The sequence below is a fragment of the Phyllobates terribilis genome, unplaced genomic scaffold (genome assembly GCF_046119375.1).
Source record: "Phyllobates terribilis strain yellow unplaced genomic scaffold, ASM4611937v1 Scaffold_86__1_contigs__length_6382490, whole genome shotgun sequence".
Classification (NCBI taxonomy): domain Eukaryota; kingdom Metazoa; phylum Chordata; class Amphibia; order Anura; family Dendrobatidae; genus Phyllobates; species Phyllobates terribilis.
Window position 1 is genome coordinate 4432915 of NW_027362846.1, and position 24723 is coordinate 4457637.

Here is a 24723-nt window from a genome sequence, read left to right on the forward strand (position 1 = left end):
GGAAGCCAACAGCATCATTACCCTCCGCTTTCTCTTACAGTCCCATCATAATATTTTTCGTCAAGTGATTTTCTAACTTGTCAGCACATTCTACGTACGCTGTCATTTGGCTTTGTAGTTTACAGATCTGGGCAGGTAACGGTCAGCGCCTCCTAATCCCAGGGGGTAGGTGGATCCTCCAGGTTGTAAGTTCTATAGAAAAGGACTTTCGTAATTTCACAAAATAATTTAAACATTTTTCGGATGGAGGAGAATATTATGCTCTAGCGGAAAAATGCTGGTCACACAATTGTGATATAGCTGAACTACACGACCCGACAAATAAAGCAGCCACAGCCGGTGATTGAGAAGAATCTGTGACTTCTCTGCATTTAGTGGTCACTACTCACCTGGGTGGTCATATGTAGGAATCTCCTCTTTACACCGCTCATCACCCCTCACATATGTCTCTGTAGTATTAATATGGGTCAGATCTTCACCCTGAAACAAATATTGTAAAAGTCACAGACAGAGAAGTCCCATCTATGATCAGCTCTAATCCTGCCATCTCCACCGTTCTCATTACACAAGTATAAAACATATAATACTGGTGGATAAAACAAGACTGAACACAAGACCATCACAGCCATCTACACATCATAGGGGAGATCTCATGACACCTTCTCTCCATCTACCTGATGATCCTGAGGAACATTGGGATCTTCTTGTTTACAGTCCTGTGCAAGAAGAGGACAGGGACATCTCTCTAGTGTTGTCCTCTTACTGGATAGATCTGGAGGAAACACATACAGGGACTGAATTCATTCTTTACATACAGATACAGGTTCTCACAAAATTAGAATATCATCTAAAAGTTAATTTATTTCAGTTCTTCAATGCAAAAAGTGAAACTCATATATTATAAAGAGTCATTATAAACAGAGTGATCTATTTCAAGTGTATATTTCTGTTAATGTTGATGATTACGGCCTACAGCCAATGAAAACACAAAAGTCATTATCTCAGTACATTAGAATACTTTATAACACCAGCTTGAAAAATGTTTTGAAAATCCCAAATGTTATCCTACTGAAATGTATGTTCAGTAAATGCCCTCAGTACTTGGTCGGGGCTCCTTTTGCATCAATTATTGCATCAATGCGGCGTGGCATGGAGACGATCAGGCTGTGGCACTGCTGAGGTGTTATGGAAGCCCAGGTGGCTTTGATAGCAGCCTTCAGCTCGTCTGCATTGCTGGCTCTGGGGTCTCTCATCTTCCTCTTGACAATACCCCATAGATTCTCTATAATAGATTCTCTATGGGGTTAAGGTCAGGCGGGTTTGCTGGCCAATCAAGCACAGTGATACTGCTGTTTGTAAACCAGGTATTGGTACTTTTGGCAGTGTGGACAGGGGCCAAGTCCTGCTGGAGAATGAAATTTCCATCTCCAAAAAGCTTTTCGGCAGAGGGAAGCATGAAGTGCTCTAAAATGTCCTTGTAGACGGCTGCGCTGACTTTGGTCTTGATAAAACACAGTGGACCTCCACCAGCAGATGACATGGCTCCCCAAACCATCACTGATTGTGGAAACTTCACACTAGACCTCCAGCAGCTTGGATTGTGGCCTCTCCACTCTTCCGCCTGACTCTGGGACCTTGATTTCCAAATGAAATGCAAAATTTACTTTCATCTGAAAACAACACCTTGGACCACTGAGCATCAGTCCAGGTCTTTTTCTCTTTGGCCCAGGTAAGACGCTTCTGGCGTTGTCTATTGGTCATAAGTGGCTTGACACAAGGAATGTGACACTTGTAGCCCTTATCCTGGATAAGTCTGTATGTGGTGGCTTTTGAAGCAATGACTCCAGCAGCAGTCCACTCCTTGTGAATCTCCCCCAAATTTTTGAAGGCCTTTTCTTAACAATCCTTTCAAGGCCGCGGTTATCCCGGTTGCGTGTGCATCTTTTTCTACCACACTTTATCCTTCTACTCAACTTTCCATTAATATGCTTGGATACAGCACTCTGTGAACAGCCAGCTTCTTTAGCAATGACCTTTTGTGGCTTACCCTCCTTGTGCAGTGTGTCAATGACGGCCTTCTGGACATCTGTCAAGCCAGCAGTCTTCTCCATGATTGTGGAGCCTACTGAAACAGACTAAGGGACCTTTTTAAATGCTTACGAAGCCTTTGCAGGTGTTTTTTGTTAATTATTCTAATTTACTGAGATAATGACTTTTGTGTTTTCATTGGCTGTAATCCATAATCATCAACATTAACAGAAATAAACACTTGTAATAGATCACTCTGTCTGTAATGAATCTGTAATGACTCTATATCAGTTTCACTTTTTGTACTGAAGAACTGAAATAAATTAAATTTCTGATGATATTCTAATTTTGTGAGAAGCACCTGTAATTATAGGCTGTGCATATGTAGTCATGTCTATTACCTGGTGATGTGAGGGGCTGGGGAACCTCCATCATGACGTCCTTGTACAGATCTTTGTGTCCTTCTAAATACTCCCACTCCTCCATGGAGAAATAGACGGCGACATCCTGACACCTTATAGGAACCTGACACATACAATGATACCGTCATCCCCCCGATCCCTCCATAGCGTTACAGTATAATATCCCAGCAGTGTCACCTCTCCAGTCAGCAGCTCAATCATCTTGTAGGTGAGTTCTAGGACCTTCTGGTCATTGATGTCCTCATGTATCAGGGGGTGAGGTGGAGGCCCTGTGATTGGGCTCAGGGGTCTTTTCCATCCCTCAGACACAGGATCCTGACAGCGCTCACTAGAGGTCTTCTTCACTACTGTGTAATCCTGGTTATGGAGAGACACATTAAAAAATTTCACTAAAGACATTTCCAGAGTCCTCACCTCTCCAGTTCTGCCCATCTGTTATTCCCATAGATAAGAATGATGTAATGTGACGTCATCAGAATCTCTCACCTCTCCAGTAAGCCGGAAGAGGATCTCTAGGGTGAGGTGTAATATCCTCTCCACCATCTTTTCTCTGTTCATATCCATCCCTGATGGGTAATTCAGAAAAATTCTCTTAATATAGAAGATCTTCACTGAGAGGATCTGATATTTTAGAGACCTGAGTAAGTAGAAGATGATGAACCGATGTAACATCAAAAATAATTCTGTGTAATAATACAATTATTGGAGACAATATGGGGAAACATATCAGGAGATAGAACGTGTAGATGTTGTATTCTCTAGTCTTGTATGGACTGGAACATATTGAATTGCTGACTAAGACATTTCCTCCATGCACCCAATCACTGGCTGTGTTACTCATTGCTTCAGCAGCTGATTTGCTGTATGAATCACGTTGGGATTGACCAGGAAATACAGAGACGGGCGGGGAACCCTAACAGCAATGGTATGTTCATTATTTTACAACATTCATTTTTTTGCATTGACATCTACTAATAAAACCTATATATTTTAGGCCATAGACAATAAGAAGTTTCTTCCTCGGAGTCTGCAGCAGACTCATCTTCCATAACACCAATTCTCGTTTCATTTACCTACACTGAAATTAGCATTATCAATATTGCAGGAGATATTCATTACTTATGACATGAGAAATAACTACTTCATGATGAGGATGACTTCTTCATCTGCTACTAAGACTCTAGAAACACATCTGGCCAGAATCCACCAATTCACCATCGTCCGTCTATATGAATGTTTTCCGTCTTCCCCGGACTGTCATCTTCTATCACGTTAGATCTCAGGTCTGATTCATTGAGGCATTTATAAAAGCTTGTTTGTAAGAACACCAAGGCAGGAGTTATTTGATACCAATGTCTTCATGTACAGTGTTTTCTTACATGAAAAACACCCCAAAAAAGTTACAAAATAAAATTTCGGATGGAGGTACTCTGGGAACATTATACAGTGTGTTGGGGGATGGCGACACTGTGGTAATTTTGTACTGTGTGTGTGGGGGGGTGGCGGTACTGTGGTAACATTATAGTGTGTGAGGGGGGACGGCGGTACTATAGGAAGATTATACAGTGTGTGGGGGGATGGCAATACTGGAGGAACATTATACTATGTGTCGGGGCCAAGAAAGGGAATCTGTACTATGTGGGCAATATGTGTTTCCTTGGTTCCATTCTTTCATAGTCGGGTCGTATGTATTTATTAGCGGAAAAGGAACAAAACCATCATGATTCTTATAAGGTGGCCACACAAAAACGCCCTAAATATAAAAATTTTAAAACAACCCCACAATGTGTGCACCTTAAGGGTAAATCGCTATCTAACCATTTGATTAGAGCTGATACTATTAAAATAAAGTGTCTAAACAGACTTTCTTTCATATCCATAAAGGGGCACTTTTCCGTGTTTGTCATGCCAGAACTGTTGGAGCATTATTAAAGGTGATAGTTTTCCCACGAATGAGTAGGGACACCTTTTGATATTGGTGTTTTTTTTACCAGCTACATTTCTGGTGTGATTTACTCGGTAAAGTGCCTTGTGGAAAAGTGAACGTTGGACAAACATGTCGATGAATTACAATCAGACTGAAGGAACATCGCTCCTCTATTCGGCTCTATGAATCTAGGATGAAATCCACTGCGGCCATTGCAAGAAAAAGAATGAAAAAGAGCAGAAGTTTGGTGAGACCACCAAGCCAGACATTTATCAGAGATGGTGATAAAAATTCTGATCTCCAATCTAATCAGAAGAGACGACCACAGTGGATTCACAATCACAATGCTGTAAACTTCTACAGAGACATGTTCTGGATTTACTCCCTGGAATCACTTAATCCCAAAGGGTTAAATGACGTCTGTAACGTCAATGTCTTTCTATGAAGCTTTTTCTCTGAACTTTATTCCTCTGTTTTCTGCCATATTTTTATTTTTCTCCAGAATCATAAATGTATTAAGTCAGGGCCGGCTCCAGGTATTCGTGGGCCCAGGGCGAAAGAGTCTCAGTGGGGCCCTTTAACATACCACAATTTATGATGCAAAGATATGGCAGAGAAATACAGTTGTGCTCAAAAGTTTACACACCCCGGCAGAATTTTTCCTTTCTAGGTCTTGTTTCAGAGAATATGAATGATAACAAAAAAACTTTTTCTCCACTCATGGTTATTGGTTGAGTGAAGCCATTTATTGTCAAACTACTGTGTTTTCTCTTTTTAAATCTTAATGACAACCAAAAACATCCAACTAACCCTGATCAAAAGTTCACATACCCTGGTAATTTTGGCCTGATAACATGCACAGAATTTGACACAAATGGGTTTGAATGGCTACTAAAGGCAACATCCTCACCTGTGACCTGTTTGCTTGTAATCAGTGTGTGTGCATGAAAGCTGAGTGAGTTTCTGGGATCCAGACAGACTCTTGCATCTTTCATCCAGCCACTGACGTTTCTGGATTGTGAATCAAGGGGAAAGCAAAAGAATGGTCAAAGGATCTACAGGAAAAGGTAGTTGAACTGTATAACACAGGAAAGGGATACAAAAAGATATCCAAGGAATTGATAATGCCAGTCACCAGCGTTCAAACTGTGATTAACAAACGGAAAACCAGGGGCTCTGTAAAAGCCAAACCACAACTGCCAGGAAAATTGTTCGGGATGCAAAGAAAAACCAACAAATAACAACAGCTGAAATTCAGGACTCTCTGAAAACTAGCGGTGTGGATGTTTCAAGATGCACAATAAGGAGGCACTTGAAGAAAAATGGGCGGCATGGTCGAGTCGCCAGAAGAAAGCCATTACTGCGCAAATGTCACAAAGTATCTCGCCTACAATACGCCAAACAGAACAGAGACAAGCCTCAAAACTTCTGGAATAAAGAAATTTGGAATGATGAGACCAAAATTGAACTTTTTGGCCACAACCATAAACGTTACATTTGGAGAGAGGTCAACAAGGCCTATGATGAAACGAACACCATTCCCACTGTAAAGCATGGAGGTGGATCACTGATGTTTTGGGGATGTGTGAGCGACAAAGGCACAGGAAACTTAGTAGAAGTTGAAGGAAAAATGAATGCAGCACGTTATCAGCAAATACTCGAGGCAAATTTGCACTCATCAGCCCGGAAGCTGCGCATGGGACGTACTTGGATGTTCCAACATGACAACAATTCAAAAGACAAAGCCAAGTCGACCTGTCATTGGCTACAGCAGAACAAAGTGAAGGTTCAAGGGGGCCATCTCAGTCTCAGCCAGCCCAGGAATTTACAGGAACTGGAGGCTTTTTGCCAAGAAGAATGGGCAGCTTTACCATCTGAGAAAATAATGAACCTCATCCACAACTACCACAAAAGACTTCAACCAGTCATTGATGTTAGAGGGAGCAATACATTGTATTAAGAACTGGAGTATTTTAACTTTTGATCAGGGTCATTTGGATGTTTTTGGTTGTCAGAAGATTTAAAAAGAGAAAACACAGTAGTTTGACAATAAATGGCTTCACCCAACCAATAACCATGATGGAGAAAAAGTTTTTTAGTTATCATTAGTGATGAGCGAGCATGCTCGCAACTGCTCGGTGCTCGCCCGAGCATCTCACTGGTCAAGATGCTCGGCGCTCGCCGAGTATTTCCGGGGTTGCTCGGCGGGAGCTCGGGTCCTCTCCCTGCATGTTTGGCGCTCTTTAGAGCGCCAATGAACATGCAGAGATTGTTTGCCACACACTGTAATGCCGCTGCCATGCTGGTTGTGGCATTACAGTGATTGGCTGGCTGGCCGCACAGCGTCATCAGGTCTATATCAGACCTGGCGCCGCCATGCTCGTCACAGTCTACTCCGGAATCAGGCAGTGTAGGGAGAGTTGCTGCTGCTAGGGAGAGATTTGCTTGTTTCATATTCTACACATATCCATCTCAACTAATAGTCCTTCTGAGGACTAATCCAGCTGCATAGATATCAGTGCTAGGCAGGCAGGCAGTGTATATGGCAGACTGCAGTGCATATAGCAAGAGGCTCCATTCCAGTTCGGTCTGCTGGTGCTTTTACAGATATTTCTAGAAATGGCCACAGGTATCAGGGGCTAGGAATAATTTTTTTGGATCTTAATCCTGATTATTTGCTTAAAAAGCAATCCAGAGAACACCGTTTTTCTACTCCATTTGTTTGTTGGAACTGCAGAATACAACCAGATGCTTTCCATATTACAGAGCTAAAAATCCATCTATTTAAAACTGTAGTTTGTCCGTCACATGGATCACATATAATTGCGCTGAAAATTCAGCCATTTCTGGCCTCCATTGAAATTTTGTTGCAGTGTGTCAGCGAAGTTATTGACACGAGGTCGCTGTTAAAAATTGTTATCTACAGGCCAGCAATTTAAAACTGTGGTTTTCTGTCACACGGATCACATGTCACTGCGGTTCAAATCCAGCCATTTGTACTGAACGTGGAAAATATTGTCCTCCATTTAAAATGGGCAAGGCGCGTGGCAAGGGACGGGGAAGTGGATGTGATGGTGATGATGGTGCATGCAGAAAACGAGGCAGAGTCCGTGGGCTAGCTGAAATTGTGCCACAACCAACCAGTCTTCCACACGGTCAAGTCTCGGTAGCCATGAGTCTGGACTGCATATTCCTCACCCTGATCATCCTTCCTCCCACCAAGCCTTGTGCCCGGAGACAACTGATCCCACACTTGGACACTCCGAAGAGCTGTTCACTTTTCCATTTATAGATTCGGGCCTCTCGTCCGGTCCACTTGAAGCGGGGCAAGAGGAGATTGCATGGAGTGATGCCCAAATATTTGAGCAGCCACGGTCACACGAAGGCGACGATGGGAAACTGTCACAAGAGGTGGATGATGAGGAGACACAATTGCCAGAAAGTCAGGAGGACCAGGGTGCGGAAGTGGAAGACGAGGTGGTGGATGATATAGTAACTGACCTAACCTGGCAAAGGGACATACAGAGCGAGGACATCAGCACACAGGGGGAGGGAGGCGTAGCACAACAGGCAGGAAGAAGCAGTGTGGTGGCCGCAGACAGAAGGCGGGGCAACCATCAATACAACAGAAGTTGCCAGTACAACTGTTAGCTCTTCCCGAGTCTGGTTGTTTATTAAAGACTCTGCCGATAACCCCAAAAAGTCCATTTGCACCACCTGCCAGGCCAGCATCAGCAGGGGTAGCAAAACTACCAGCCTGACCACCACCAGCATGATCAGGCACATGGCAGCAAAGCACCCGACTAAGTGGCCGAACACCAGGGTCCAGGAACAGTGTCTGCGGGTGGCACCACTGCTTCTTCCACTGTTGTGCGTGCAAGCCAATCCTCTGTCCATAGCGCATGCGAAGATGCCTCCTGCCCTGTACCTGTCATTGCACACTCTAAAGTATCATCATTAGCAAGCACTTCCACATCCTTGTCCCAGAACAGCGTTCAGTTGTCCCTACCCCAGTCCTTGGAACTCAAGCGCAAATATGCAGCCAACGCCCCACAGGCCTCATTACTAAATTCACACATTTCGCGACTGCTTGTGCTCGAAATTTGCCTTTTAGGCTCGAGGAGACGGAAGCTTTCTGCAACCTGATGGCGGCGGCCATCCCTCGGTACTCAGTCCCCAGCCTCCACCATTTCTCCCGGTGTGCCGTTCCCGCATTATACGAGCACGTGTCCCACAATATTAGCTGTGCCCTCAACAACGTAGTTACTGGGAAAGTCCACCTAACCATGGACACGTGGATAAGTGCTTGTGGGCAGGGTCGGTAAATCTCGCTGACAGTACACTGGGTTAACATAGCGGAAGTCGGGACCCAGTCAGACCTTGGGACGGAACACATCCTCCCGACATCGAGGATTGCAGGCCCTGGGTCAATCAGGGTTACTCCCACATTCTACAGCTCCTGCACCTCCTCTTCAGCATCCATCTACAAAATGACCACATCAGTCGCAAGCTGGAAGCACTGCAGCACTGCCTCAGTCAAGCGGCAACAGACTGTGCTGAAGCTAATATGCTTAGGTGACAAACCACACAATGCTGAAGAGTTATGGACAGCTCTGAAAGAGCAGGCAGATCTGTCGCTGACACCGCTGAACCTACAGCCACGCATGGTTATGTATGACAATGGCCGGAACCTGGTAGCGGCTCTGAGTACCATGCCTAGTCCATGTGCTTAACCTTGTGGTTCAGCGGTTTCTCAAAACCTATCCGGAGCTGCTGAATCTGTTTGTCAATGTATGCCGCCTGTTTGCCCATTTTAGAAGTCACTTACAACTTTCGCCGCCCTTGCTGTGTTTCAGCAGCATTTGCAGCTTCCGGCTCACTGACTGGTGTGTGATGTCCCCATGTGTTGGAACTCTACATTGCAGATGTTTGGAATGATTTGTGAGCAGTTAAGGGTAGTTGTTGACTACCAGCATCAACAAGGCCGTCAGTATACAGTACAGACCAAAAGTTTGGACACACGTTCTCATTTAAAGATTTTTCTGTATTTTCATGACTATGAAAATTGTACATTCACACTGAAGGCATCAAAACTATGAATTAACACATGTGGAATTATATACTTAACAAAAAAGTGTGAAACAACTGAAAATATGTCTTATATTCTAGGTTCTTCAAACTAGCCACCTTTTGCTTTGATGACTGCTTTGCACACTCTTGGCATTCTCTTGATGAGCTTCAAGAGGTAGTTACCGGAAATGGTCTTCCAACAATCTTGAAGGAGTTCCCAGAGATGCTTAGCACTTGTTGGCCCTTTTACCTTCACTCTGCGGTCCAGCTCACCCCAAACCATCTCGATTGGGTTCAGGTCTGATGACTGTGGAGGCCAGGTCATCTGGCGTAGCACCCCATCACTCTACTCCTTGGTCAAATAGCCCTTACACAGCCTGGAGGTGTGTTTGGGGTCATTGTCCTGTTGAAAAATAAATGATGGTCCAGCTAAACGCAAACCAGATGAAATAGCATGCCGCTGCAAGATGCTGTGGTAGCCATGCTGGTTCAGTATGCCTTCAATTTTGAATAAATCCCCAACAGTGTCACCAGCAAAGCACCCCCACAGCATCACACCTCCTCCTCCATGCTTCACGGTAGGAACCAGGCATGTAGAGTCCATCCGTTCACCTTTTCTGCGTCGAACAAAGACACGGTGGTTGGAACCAAAGATCTCAAATTTGGACTCATCAGACCAAAGCACGGATTTCCACTGGTCTAATGTCCATTCCTTGTGTTCTTTAGACCAAACAAGTCTCTTCTGCTTGTTGCCTGTCCTTAGCAGTGGTTTCCTTGCAGCTATTTTACCATGAAGGCCTGCTGCACAAAGTCTCCTCTTAACAGTTGTTGTAGAGATGTGTCTGCTGCTAGAACTCTGTGTGGCATTGACCTGGTCTCTAATCTGAGTTGCTGTTAACCTGCGAGTTCTGAGGCTGGTGAATCAGATAAACTTATCCTCAGAAGCAGAGGTGACTCTTGGTCTTCCTTTCCTGGGGCGGTCCTCAGGTGAGCCAGTTTCTTTTAATAACTTTACTGGCGCCATAAAAGTAAGGATTAGGGGTTAGTTAAGGGAAACTCCTATTATTCATGGGCCTTACTAATATAGAGAAAGACTGGAGCCAAAAAATCCCAAAGTAAAGAAAAAAAGGAAAGAAGTATCAAAATTAGTCTATTAAAATTATCATTTTTATTAATACGTAGACGTTTAAAAACCCTTTCTTCAGTAGAAAAAATGATACACAGAAAAATTGTACAGTGACAACACAAGAAGAATGTGTGACATTTTCAGGCGAAATATATCTATCTCCATCATACAAAATAGAAAGATAGATAGCATATAAAGGGATATAGTGACCATAGTATCAACACTGGTTTAAATATCTCTCCAAAAGTAAGGTGTCTAACATAGTGTCCTATATTTACTCCAATCCCTATTGTATACTATAATGTATAACATGGAGTAAAAGATGTCCCATCCTAGACCGAAGTGAAAAGTATGTGTATGTATACATAAAGAGATTGGCTGGTAGTGACAAGCCATCAATAAAGTGGTGAGAGCCGAACCTGCACTAGGATGAAGACATGCTTACCCACAGAGTGATTAATTCGTCCCGAATGTCAGACTGCCCCGATGCGCATTTCGCATGCCTTGCTTCCTCAAGGGACCTGAGCCAGTTTCTTTGTAGCGCTTGATGGTTTTTGCAACTGCACTTGGGGACACTTTCAAAGTTTGCCCAATTTTTCGCACTCACTGACCTTCATTTCTTAAAGTAATGATGGTCACTCGTTTTTCTTTACTCAGCTGCTTTTTTCTTGCCATAATACAAATTCTAACAGTCTATTCAGTAGGACTATCAGCTGTGTATCTACCAGACTTCTGCACAACACAACTGATGGTCCTAACCCCATTTATAAGGCAAGAAATCCCCCTTATTAAATCTGGCAGGGCACACCTGTGAAGTGAAAAGCATTTCCGGTGACTACCTCTTGAAGCTCATCAAGAGAATGCCAAGAGTGTGCAAAGCAGTCATCAAAGCAAAAGGTGGCTACTTTGAACAACCTAGAATATAAGACACATTTTCAGTTGTTTCACACTTTTTTGTTAAGTATATAATTCCACATGTGTTAATTCATAGTTTTGATGCCTTCAGTGTGAATGTACAATTTTCAAAGTCATCAAAATACAGAAAAATCTTTAAATGAGAAGGTGTGTCCAAATTTTTGGTTTGTACTGTATGTACCATCCTCCAAAACTTTGAGGACTCTACCAAGATGGTGAGCGGCGATGACGTCATAATTAGCTAGGATGAGCTAGTTTCATGCGCTATAGACGGTACTACCTGCACAACTGTCATACCGTCTGTTCAGCATGCATGGGATGAGGACATGGAGGAGGCGGAGGAGTGCATGGTCAGTCGTCCTCTTGGTGAGGACACGGAAGTCTTGTCTGTAAGCAGCCTGGCACACATGGCTGAGTTTATGTTAGGCTGCCTTTCCCGTGACCCTCGCGTTCTCCAAATTTTGGGTGACAGTCATTACTGGTTGGTGACACTTCTAGACCCATGCTACAAGGAGAACTTTATAGCTCTTATTCCCGAGGCGGACAGGTCTACTAAAATGGGGCAGTACCAGAAGGCCCTTGTTGCGAAATTATTTAAAAAATTCCCATCTGGAAACGCTGGCGGCAGAGGTCACAGTTCGTTGGACAACCAAGGAGTACAGGCGAGAGAGACACAACTCCAATCCAGCAGAGGCAGGGGAACACTGTCAAAGTTCTGGGATAGTTTTCTCAGACCCTCCCATCGCACAGGCCCTGAGGCATGGGGTACTCTCACAAGGAGTGCAAAGTTTGGGAAGATGGTGAGGGAGTGACCTTGCCGACGGTACCAACGTCCTCCGTGATTCCTCTGTGCCTTATAATTACTGGGTATCCAAGCTGGACATGTGGAGTGAACTGGCTCTCTACGCCTTGGAGGTCCTGGCATGACCTGCCGCTAGCGCTTTATCAGAGCGGGTTTTTAGTGCCGCCAGTGGAATTATAACCGATAGGCACATCCGCCTGTCAACTGAAAAGGCTGACAGGCTGACTCTTATAAAAATGAACAAGGGCTGGATTGGGCCAGACTTCTCAACACCACCGAATGATAGCAATGTAACAAACTCAAATCCAGTGTCTTTTTTTGGGAGGTGTATTCCCATGCACGACTTCACACCTACACATGGGTATACGCTACCTGATTTTGTCTATTTTCTCTTGTCCTCCTCCATCACCATATCATCCACCACCATATCTACCATATCACCACCTATACGTGTCTTGCAAGGGGCATTGGAGTTCCTCTAAATTTTTGGCAGCTTTTGCATTCACTGCATAGGCAAACACTATGGGAGACCCACTTCCTGATAATGCGAACATTGATTATAGAAGGCTCTCGGACCTCTACGTCTCTTCCAAGGTGCATTGGAGTGCCTCCAAATTTTTGGTAGCTTTTGCATTCACTGCATAGGCAAACACTATGGGAGACCCACTTTCTAACTATGGGAACATTGTTTTTAGGAGGCTTTCCAACCTCTACGTCTCTTGAAAGGGGCATTGGAGTTCCTCCAAATTTTTGGCAGCCGTTGCTTCACTGCATAGGCAAACACTATGGGAGACCCACTTCCTAATAATGGGAACATTTTTTTTAGGAGGCTCTCTGACCTTTACGTCTCTTGCTAGGGACATTGGAGTGCCTCCAAATTTTTGGGAAGCCCTTGAAGTCACTGCATACGCAACAACAGTATAGGAGACCCACTCGTTAATAATGGGAACGAACAACAAAGCATAGCCGGCTGATGGCTTTCTAACAATAGCGTTGGCCGACTGCTGACCCTTTAAGAATAGTAAGGGCCGCCTGATGGCCCTATAAGAATAGGCTTTGTGACTTTCAGAGTCCCTCCATCATAAATGAAACAGGATGTGTCGGATGAAGTGTCACACACCACATGGCCAGATAAGGTTTTAAAATGTTAAAATGACATTTAACAGTGAATGCAATTGCCTTGGTTGAAAGCAATGCAAAAGTGCAAAAACGCATCAAAAACGCTATGTGTGAACATTGACCAAGGTGTGGAGGAGCAGTTTTGTTTTTGGATATTTATTTTGCGTTATATACAAGTCATTACCCTGGAAAGGATGTTCCTTAACATATTTCCCAGGAAAATTAATTTTGTTTTTGTTTTTGTATGTTTTATTGTGAGTCCGTAAAAGTGGCGTAATACCTCTGACAACGTTGCTGACAACAGTGACCTGGGAGTCAGAAATGCTTCTAGTGGTCTTCCCCATGCTGTTCCCGTGTCATATGAGCACTGTTCCCATCGATTTGGGCAATTTTAAGGCCCTCTGCAGAACGCCGGGGGGAGTCGCCTGAAAAATGCTTGAGTTTCCCATAGACTTACATTGGGCTTGTTGCTCGGGTCGAGCACCCGAACATTCCAATTTGCTCGACCCGAGCATCGAGCACCAGAGCATTTTAGGGCCCGCGCATCACTAGTTATCATTCATATTCTCTGAAACAAGGCCAAGAAAGGAAAAATTCTGCCAGAGTATGTAAACGTTTGAGCACAACTGTATAGGTATAGTACAATGCCAAAGATTTCACTTACATTACATTATCTATTGAAAATTCTGCAATACCTCAGAAACAGACGAATTCTTGCAGAACACAGACTGTGCCCTGAGGGGGTGGGGGGTGGGGCTAAAAGTTTTAATTTTAGTGCAGACAGTATAGTCCTCAATATAGTATTATAGTATAATGTTCTATACAGAATAATGGGCCCCATATAATGTTCCATACAGAAAAATGAATCCCATATAATGCTACATACAGAATAAATTGGCTATATGTAATGCTCCATACAGAATAATGCATCCCATATAATGCTCCATACAGGATATTGGACCCATATAATGTTCCATACAGAATAATGGGCCCCATATATTGCTCCATACAGAATAATGGGCCCCATATATTGCTCCATACAGAATAATGGGCCCCATATATTGCTCCATACAGAATAATGGGCCCCATATATTGCTCCATCTAGAATAATGGATCTCATATATTGCTCCATACAGAATGGGCCCCATATAATGCTCCATTCAGAATAATGGGCCCCATATAATGCTCCATACAGAATAATGGACCCATATAATGCTCCATACAGAATAATGGACCTATATAATGCTCCATACAGAATAATGGGCCCCATATATTGCTCCATACAGAATAATGGGCCCCATATAATGCTCCATACAGAATAATGGACCCATATAATGCTCCATACAGAATAATGGGCCCCATATATTGCTCCATACAGAATAATGGGCCCCATATATTGCTCCATCTAGAATAATGGATCTCATATATTGCTCCATACAGAATGGGCCCCATATAATGCTCCATTCAGAATAATGGGCCCCATATAATGCTCCATACAGAATAATGTGCCCCATATATTGCTCCATACAGAATAATGGGCCCCATATATTGCTCCATACAGAATAATGGGCCCCATATATTGCTCCATGCAGAATAATGGACCCATATAATGCTCCATACAGATTAATGGACCCATATAATGCTCCATACAATATAATAGACCAAATTTCATGCTCAATACAAAATAATGGGCCCCATATAATCATGTATACAGAATAATGGACGCATACAGTGGGTATGGAAAGCATTCAGACCCCTTTACATTTTCACTTTGTTTCATTGCAGCCATTTGGTAAATTCTAAAACGTTATTTTTTTTTCTCATTAAAGTACACTCTGCACCCCATCTTGAATGAAAAAAAAAAAATGTAGAAATTTATTAAAAAAGAAAAACTGAAATATCACATGGTCATAAGTATTCAGACCCTTCAATCAGCACTCATATTTAAGTCACATGCTGTCCATTTCCTTGTGATCCTCCTTGAGATGATTCTACTCCTTCATTGGAGTCCAGCTGTGTTTAATTAAACTGACTTAAAGGATTTGATTTGGAAAGGCACACACCTGACATATGAAAGCCCACATAGAGTTTGCTCAAAAACGCATGAAGGACTCCCAGACTATGAGAAATAAGATTCTCTGGTCTGATGAGACGAGGATAGAACTTTTTGGTGATAATTCTAAGCAGTATGTGTGGAGAAAACCAGGCACTGCTCATCACCTGCCCAATACATCCCAACAGTGAAACAAGGTGGTGGCAGCATCATGCTATGGGGGTGTTTTTCAGCTGCAGGGACAGGACGACTGGTTGCAATTGAAGGAAACATGAATGTGGCCAAGTACAGAGATATCCTGGATGAAAACCTATTCCAGAGTGCTCTGGACCTCAGACTTGGCCAAAGGTTCACCTTCCAACAAGACAATGACCCTAAGCACACAGCTAAAATAACAAAGGAGTGGCTTCAGAACAACTCTGTGACCATTCTTGACTGGCCAGCCAGAGCACTGAATTAAACCCAATTCAGCGTCTCTGGAGAGACCTGAAAATGTCTGTCCACCAACGTTCACCATCCAACCTGACAGAACTGGAGAGGATCTGCAAGGAAGAATGGCAGAGGATCCCCAAATCCAGGTGTGAAAAACTTGTTGCATAATTCCCAAGAAGACTCATGGTTGTACTAGATCAAAAGGGTGCTTCTACTCAATACTGAGCAAAGGGTCTGAATACTTATGACCATGTGATATATCAGTTTTTCTTTTTTAAGAATTTGCAAAAATTTCTACATTTCTGTTTTTTTCAGTCAAGATGGGGTGCAGAGTGGACTTTAATGAGATCAAAAAATGAATGTTTTAGAATTTACAAATGGCGTCAATGAAACAAAGAGTGAAAAATTTAAAGGAGTCTGAATACTTTCCATACCCACTTTATAATGCTCCATACAGAATAATGGACCTCATATAATGCTCCATACAGAATAATGGGCCCCATATAATGCTCCATACAGAATAATGGACCCATATAATGCTCCATACAGAATAATGGACCCTTATAATGCCCCATACAGAATAATGGACCCCATATATTGCTCCATACAGAATAATGGGCCTCATATAATGCTCCATACAGAGTAATGGGCCCCATATATTGCTCCATACAGAATAATGTGCCCCATATATTGCTCCATACACAATAATGGGCCCCATATAATGCTCTATACAGAATAATGGGCCCCATATAATGCTCCATACAGAATAATGGGCCCCATATAATGCTCCATACAGAATAATGGGCACCATATATTGCACCATACAGAATGGGGCACATATAATGCTCTATACAGAATAATGGGCCCCATATAATGCTCCATACAGAGTAATGAGCCCCATATATTGCTCCATACAGAATAATGTGCCCCATATATTGCTCCATACAGAATAATGAGCCACATATAATGCTCTATACAGAATAATGGGCCCCATATAATGCTCCATACAGAATAATGGGCGCCATATATTGCTCCATACAGAATGGGCCACATATAATGCTCCATACAGAATAATGGACCCCATATATTGCACCATACAGAATGGGCCACATATAATGCTCCGTGCAGAATAATGGACCCCATATAATGCTCCATACAGAATAATGGGCCCCATATAATGCTTCATAAAGTATGAAGCAAATACTCGCTCTCCTCACAGGCGGCAGGTCAGAAATCCTCAGCGTCTTCCGGGTCTCTGCACTGACACGTCACAGAGTCTGAAGACGCAAAGATGCCGGAGCTGCGGTGGAACAGGGAGAGGTAAGTACTGCAAGTGCTGGACCCGGAGTAAGCGGGGGAACTACTCACGGGCGCTGGCACCGCACTCCCCCGACTGACGAGTCCCATAGCGTGCCGGGGTCCCCGATGGTGAGTGGGCCCCCTGCTAGCTCAGAGCCCGGCACTTGCCCAGGTGCTGATGCCAGCCCTGTATTAAGTGCTATAGAAACTGCTGAGAAATAATCATCTCTAATTCTGTGTTTCCAGGATTATTCTAGCGGGAATCAGCTGCGATATCCCCTGAGCAATATATATCTAGTATTAATGCTCCAGTAATGGGGTCTCCACATACCTCCACCTGCAGAGCCGCCACCACATATATGGCTGCTCTGTGCGCACAGGACCTGTGATGAGGTCACAGGAGGGGAGGAGTCAGGGGTCACATGATCAGGGGCCTCAGTGGATGCAGGACTCTGCTGTGCTGGTTGTCATGGTGCTGGATGAGCTGAAGTTTATGTGTGGGGTCAGGAGGGGTTTACAGTGTGGATGTAGCAGAGCCGCGTGTGTACGAGGTGTACGGAGCAGAGCCGCGTGTGTACGAGGTGTACGGAGCGGAGCCGCGTGTGTACGAGGTGTACGGAGCAGAGCCGCGTGTGTACGAGGTGTAATGAGCGGAGCCGCGCGTGTACGAGGTGTGCGGAGCGGAGCCGTGCGTGTACGAGGTGTGCGGAGCGGAGCCGTGCGTGTACGAGGTGTGCGGAGCGGAGCCGAGCGTGTACGAGGTGTACGGAGCGGAGCCGCGCGTGTACGAGGTGTACGGAGCAGAGCCGCGCGTGTACGAGGTGTACGGAGCAGAGCCGCGTGTGTACGAGGTGTACGGAGCGGAGCCGCGCATGTACGAGGTGTACGGAGCTAAGCCGCGTGTATACGAGGTGTACGGAGCAGAGCCGCGTGTGTACGAGGTGTACGGAGCGGAGCAGCGCATGTACGAGGTGTACGGAGCGGATCCGCGTGTGTACGAGGTGTACGGAGCGGAGCCGCGTGTGTACGAGGTGTACGGAGCAGAGCCGCGTGTGTACGAGGTGTACGGAGCTAAGCCGCGTGTATACGAGGTGTACGGAGCGGAGCCGCGCATGTACGAGGTGTACGGAGCGGAGCTGCGTGTGTACGAGGTGCCGTGTGTGTACGAGGTGTACGGAGCGGAGCCGCGTGTGTGCGAGGTGTACGGAGCAGAGCCGCGTGTGTGCGAGGTGTATGGAGCAGAGCCGCGTGTGTGCGAGGTGTATGGAGCCGCGTGTGCGAGGTGTACGGAGCAGAGCCGCGTGTGTGCGAGGTGTATGGAGCCGCATGTTTACCAGGTGTACGGAGCGGAGCTGCATGTGTACGAGGGGTACGGAGCGGAGCCATAACTATAATCAGCCTTTGAGGGTAAATGGTTTTCTATCCTTGACCTTAGAGGGGCTTATTACAATTTGATTTGCACCAAGAAGGGTGATGAGTAGAAAACGGGGTCTTTAACATCTGAGGGTTTATTCAATAATCTTGTTCTGCCATTTGGATTCTCCAATGCACCAACAGGATTTATACCTGGATTGGGGGACATACAGTGATGAGCGAAAGGGTAACAATATTTTGAACTTTTGACTTTCAGACTCCATAGCTCACCATCCACTACTGCTTCGAATGTGAGACTGCCATTATTTTATAGATAATCATCTTGGCGATCTCATACATACCATCCCGGTATGCATGGCCCCCACATCCCCATCCTGGTATACTTGGCACCCATCCTAATCCTGGTATGCATGACCACCTCATCCCCATTCTGGTATTCATGGCCCCCTCATCCCCATCCTGGTATGCATGGCTCCCTAATTTTCACCCTGGTATGCATGGCCTCCTCATCCCTAACCTGGTATGCATGGCTCCCTCATCCTCATATGCACGACCCCCTCATCCCCATCTTGGTATATATGGTTCACTCATCCCCACCTAGGTATGCATGGCTCCCTCCTCCCCATCCTGGTATATAGGGATCCCTCATCCCCATACTGTTATATATAGCCCCCATCATGCTGCACACATGATGGGGGCTCACCTTCCCTCTGCTCCAGCGCTGTGTCCTGTTCTGCTGCCAGCAGCTGACCTCAGCGTGTAAGCAGCACATGACGTCACTGCCATGCTCCCTCACACTCCGAGATCAGCTGCAATATTCAGTGCTCTCCATGCCCAGGACTATGGGAGTGGAGAGCAGTGAATATTCATTTCCTTTAATAGTGGGCACAGTGTTAGCTGCAGCTGACAACTTCCTGCCTTTCTGTGACCCGATCCTCCATCACTGCCGCACCCCCCCATCCAAAGCCACAACCATAAGGTTCATCCGGACTATAAAAGATGCACCCCCCACTTTCCTCCGAAACTTTGGAGGAAAAAAGTGTGTCTTATAGTAGTCCGAAAAATATGGTATTTTTTTCATCTGATTGGGATTCTCACCAGGAACATGTATTAGAAAGGTTGAGGGAGAATTCTTTACTTGCTAAAATTGAGAAATGTGTTTTTCCTGTTCAGGAAATTTCATTTGTGGGGTTCATTTTATCGGCTGATTAGTTTAAGATGTATCCTGGGAAGGTGAAAGCCATAGTAGATTGTGTCCAACCTAGTGACCTGAAAGTATTGCAACGTTTTGTAGGATTCGCCAACTATTATAGGAAATTCATTAGGGGTTTTCTCAGATTGCTGAACCTCTTACTGACCTCACACGTACGGGGCAGATCTCAAGATTTGGCCACGTGGAGGCTTTTGAATAATTGAATGTTTTACATCTGCTCCTGTTCTAATCCAACCCAATCTTCAAAAACCATTCATTGTGGAGGTGGATGCTTCGGAGGTCGGGGAAGGGGCCGTTTTATCGTAGGGTTCCAAAACCTGACCAATTTGCGGTCATGTACCTTTTCTCAAAATTTTTTTCGTCTACTAAAAGAAATTATGCTGTTGGGAATTGTGAGTTACTCGCTGTTAAATTAGCCTTTAAGGTTTGAAGACATTTTTTCGAGCGGGCAGTTCATCAAGTCAATGTGGTCACTGACCAGAAGAATTTAGCGTATGTTAAATCAGGTAAACATCTAACTCCTGGATCCAAATTATTTGTAGTTGTGTGCCTAAGATTGCGTCTGTTGCAGGAGTTTCATGATTCCATCTTGAGTGGTCATCCTGGGGTCACAGCTATGTGGAAAGCTATTACTAGGCTTTTTGGTGGCCGTCTATAAATACTGATATTAAAGATTTTGTATCTGCTTGTGAAGTTTGTGCACATGCTAAAGTCTGTCATAACCGGCTGGCCGGTGTATTGGCTCCATTGCCAATTCCAGAAAGAGAGTGGACTCATCTGTCCATGGATTTCATCATGGATTTGCCTCTGTTTGGTGGAAAGACTGTTATTTGGCTGGTGGTTGACCGATTCAGTAAACTGACTCATTTTGTTCCTTTGTCAGACTTACCTTTGTTTATTTGTCATGTTGTGAGATTGCATGGAATTCCTCTTAACATTGTGTTTGGTAGAGGAGTGCAATTTGTCTTCAAATTCTGGAGAGCTTTTCGTGCAAAACTGGGTATTGACTTGTCATTTTCCTCTCCCTACCACCCTGAAACCAACGGTCAGACAGAAAGGATAAATCAATCTTTGGACCAAACTTTAGGGTGTTTTGGTGCGGCGCAGCAGGAGGACTCGCCTTCATTCTTACCTCTAGCTGAGTTCGCCTTTAACAGTCGGATCAACAAGTCCACCGGAACCTCGCTGTTTTTTGTAATTATGGTTTTCATTTCTGAATTTTCTAAGATGAGTTCTGAATGTCCTGGGGTGGAGGTCGCCATAGGGAAACATGAGGATGTTACATAGGTTGAAAAATGACTTAGGTCCTTCAAGTTCAACCTTTCTCCATCAATTACATGTGCATCTCACTAAATTAGAGTCATTACAAACAGAGTGATCTATTTCAAGTCTTTATTTCTGTTAATGTTGATGATTATGGCTTACAGACAATGAAAACACAAAAGTTATTATCTCAGTAAATTAGAATACTTTATAACAGCTTAAAAAATGATTTTAAAATCTGAAATGTTGGCCTACAGAAATGTATGTTCAGTAAATACACTCAATACTTGGTCGGGGCTCCTTTTGCATCAATTACTGCATCAATTTGGCGTTGGCATGGAGGCGATCAGCCTGTGGCACTGCTGAGGTGTTTTGGAAGCCCAGGTTGCTTTGATAACAGCCTTCAGCTTGTCTGCATTGTTGGGTCTGGTGTCTCTCATCTTCCTCTTGACAATACCCCATAGATTCTCTATGGGGTTAAGGTCAGGTGAGTTTGCTGTCCAATCAAGTACAGTGATACTGTTGTTTTTAAACCAGGTATTGGTACTTTTGGCAGTGTGGACAGGTGCCAAGTCCTGCTGGAGAATGAACTTTCCATCTGTAAAAAGCTTGTCGGCAGAGGGAAGCATAAAGTGCTCTAAAATGTCCTGGCAGACGGCTGCGCTGACTTTGTTCTTGATTAAACACAGTGGACCTACAGCAGCAGATGACATTGCTCCCCAAACCATCACTGATTGTGGAAAATTCACACTAGACCCCAAGCAGCTTGGATTGTGACCTCTCTACTCTTACTCCAGACTCTGGGACCTTGATTTCCAAATGAATATTGGACCTTGTGGAGTGTGTCAATGACTGCCTTCTGGACATCTGTCAGGTCAGCAGTCTTCCCCATGATTGTGGAGCCTACTGAAACAGACTAAGGGAAACTAATCATCAACATTAACAGAAATAAACACGTGAAATAGATCACTCTTGTTTGTAATGACTCTATGTAATATATGAGTTTCACTTTGTGGATTGAAGAACTTAAATAAATTAACTTTTTAATGATATTCTGATTTTGGGAGATGCACCTGTATATTGATGTAAATACTTTTATGCCCAAAAATGACAAAAGTATTCTCAGAGTTATACATTTATTGGCTAACCAGAAAAAAAAAATATGCAAGCTTTCAGAGCACAGAGGCCCCTTCTTCAGGCAATATTACAAATGAGTTCATAAGACACTAGGCACAACATTTAAGAGATGTTACAACAACCACATTTGTTAATGAGGTTTAAGGGGTGATGCCTCCTACTGATGAGTCAAGGAGATCAAATTAGGGTTTTTGTTGCAAATGGAGAGGCCATGGAGATGTTTAATTATCTGGAGGTGTGAAACTGTGTCCATGTAGTGAGTCATAAATCCAGGTGTTAGATTGAGTCCTGTTGACAAGTAATTGAACATCCTTATCAACTTAAATTCCCAGATTTTTCTCTCCCTGCCGTTCTTGAAATGACCTTTCAGTATTAAGACTTTTCGATCTGTCATACAGTGTCCCGGACCAGAGAATAGTTTTCCCACAGGCGTGTCTAAGTTCATTCTTAATTGTGTGTCTGTGTAAATTCATTCTCGTTTGCAGTTTTTCCATAGTTTCTCCAATATAAACTCCTTCGGGGCACCTTGTACATTGTATAATGTAGACCACATTGGAGGATGTACATGAAATGACATCCATGATTTTGTAGTCCTGATTTGTGTTTGGTATACAGACTGTATTTGATGGTAATATGTGGTGGTACACAGAGGTACACACAGGTACACCGTCTCTTTAAATATTTCGTTGACTTATTATAACAGCATAAACCAACCTTAAGTCTGTGAAAATAAACACAGCCTGCTGGGCAAAACAGGAAATCAAAAGCAAAAATGGTAACACAAAGAACGCAGTACTTGTAGTAGTAGGGCTTCGCCTGCTGGGAGTTCAGCAACTTCCCAGGGTTCAGGAACAAACACAAGCTCCCTTCTGGAGCTTACTTCTCCAGATATTGAACTCTGAATGCCTCAGCTGGCCGAGTATTTATACTCCCCCAGACCACACCCTGAGGTGGAGAGATATGGTGAATGACCTCCCACCTTTCACAATAGTCATTCATAAAAAACACTCCCTTTTACTATAAAGTTAACCCTTCTCAACAAATAACATGCTGGAGGAAATGTAATGGTTTTTGTTCACTGAGGCTAACAGTTTCAGGGAAACATATCTCCCCTCCAGCACTATACCAGTGACTTTGTCACAGTGGGTACAAGTTTTGCATTTTTTTGTTTTTACATGGGAATGTGCCCGTCACCGATGGTGATGAGAGGACACTTATGATAAGGAGATTCCTTATGTCAGGGGGCTGTTTGTAGGAGAGAAGTGGTAGTTCTGGGATTATTTCTTTCAGTTCGTGCTCTCTGTGGAATTTAATTTGTTGATCAGCACCAATTTTCCTTAGGATGTTCATGTGGGGGTTGTATGTGACCACCAGAGGTACCCTGTTGTTGTCCTCCCTTTGTCTGTAACTCAAGACTTCTTCAAGACTTCTTGGTATCCTTGTAGCTCTGTGAATCTGTTCATCTATTACCAGTGGATGATATCCTTGTTGTAGGAATGTATTCCTCAGTGATAGCAGCTGCAGTTTTCTGTCCTTACTGTCTGAACAGATTTGAATGTGCCTCAGAGCTTGACTGTAGATGATGGATTCTTTTTTGTGTCTTGGATGAAAGCTGTTCCATCTAAGATATGCCGGACGACCGGGCTTATGGTAAATTGATGTTTGTATGGTGTTGTCTTTGATGTACTGTATATAGTCATGTCTAGAAAATGTATTTGGGATTTTGAGAAGTTGAGGGTGAGCTTGATGCTTGGGTGGAACCTGTTGAAGTTATCGTGAAAGGTCAGCAGATCATCTTTTGAGTCTGTCCAGATTATTAGCAGATCATCAATGTAGCGGAAGTATGCGAGGGGTTTAATAAAGCAAGATGACAAAAACTCCTCCTCTAGTTTAGCCATAAATAGGTTAGCATATTGTGGGGACATTTTGCTTCCCATGGCGCTGCCCATTCATTGTTGGTATAAATTATTCCCAAAGGAGAAATAATTGTGATGGAGCACAAACCTGATGAATTGCAGAGTTGGTTCTTTGGCCAGATTGTTTTTTTGTAGGAAATGTTTGCATGCTGCAATCCCATCCTCATGAGGAATGTTGGAGTAGAGAGACTCACATCCATGGTGGCTAGTAGAGTAGAGTCTCTCTATACTGTTGTTTATAAACCAGGTATTGGTACTTTTGGCAGCGTGGACAGGTGCCAAGTCCTGCTGGAGAATGAAATTTCCATCTCCAAAAAGATTGTTGGCAGAGGGAAGCATGAAGTGCTCTAAAATTTCCTGGTAGACGGCTGCGCTGACTTTGGTCTTGATAAAACACAGTGGACCTCCACCAGCAGATGACATGGCTCCCCAAACCATCACTGATTGTGGAGACTTCACACTAGACCTCCAGCAGCTTGGATTGTGGCCTCTCCACTCTTCCTCCAGACTCTGGGACCTTGATTTCCAAATGAAAATTGGAACTCTGGGACCGAGTGGAGTGTGTCAATGACTGCCTTCTGGACATCTGTTAAGTCAGCAGTCTTCCCCATTATTGTGGAACCTACT

General features: G+C 44.0%; 1 protein-coding gene across 1 annotated transcript in view; it reads right to left on the minus strand.

Annotated features, from left to right (window-relative positions):
- The window catches only part of LOC141197711 (uncharacterized), a 115231-nt gene that overhangs the window by 39772 nt on the left and 50736 nt on the right, over positions 1-24723 (minus strand). Inside the window, exons 9-10 of the mRNA XM_073662797.1 lie at positions 675-770; positions 390-480 (exon numbers count right to left, since the gene is read on the minus strand). Coding sequence (XP_073518898.1) covers positions 390-480; positions 675-770 — 187 coding nt within the window. The remainder of the gene's footprint in view (positions 1-389; positions 481-674; positions 771-24723) is intronic.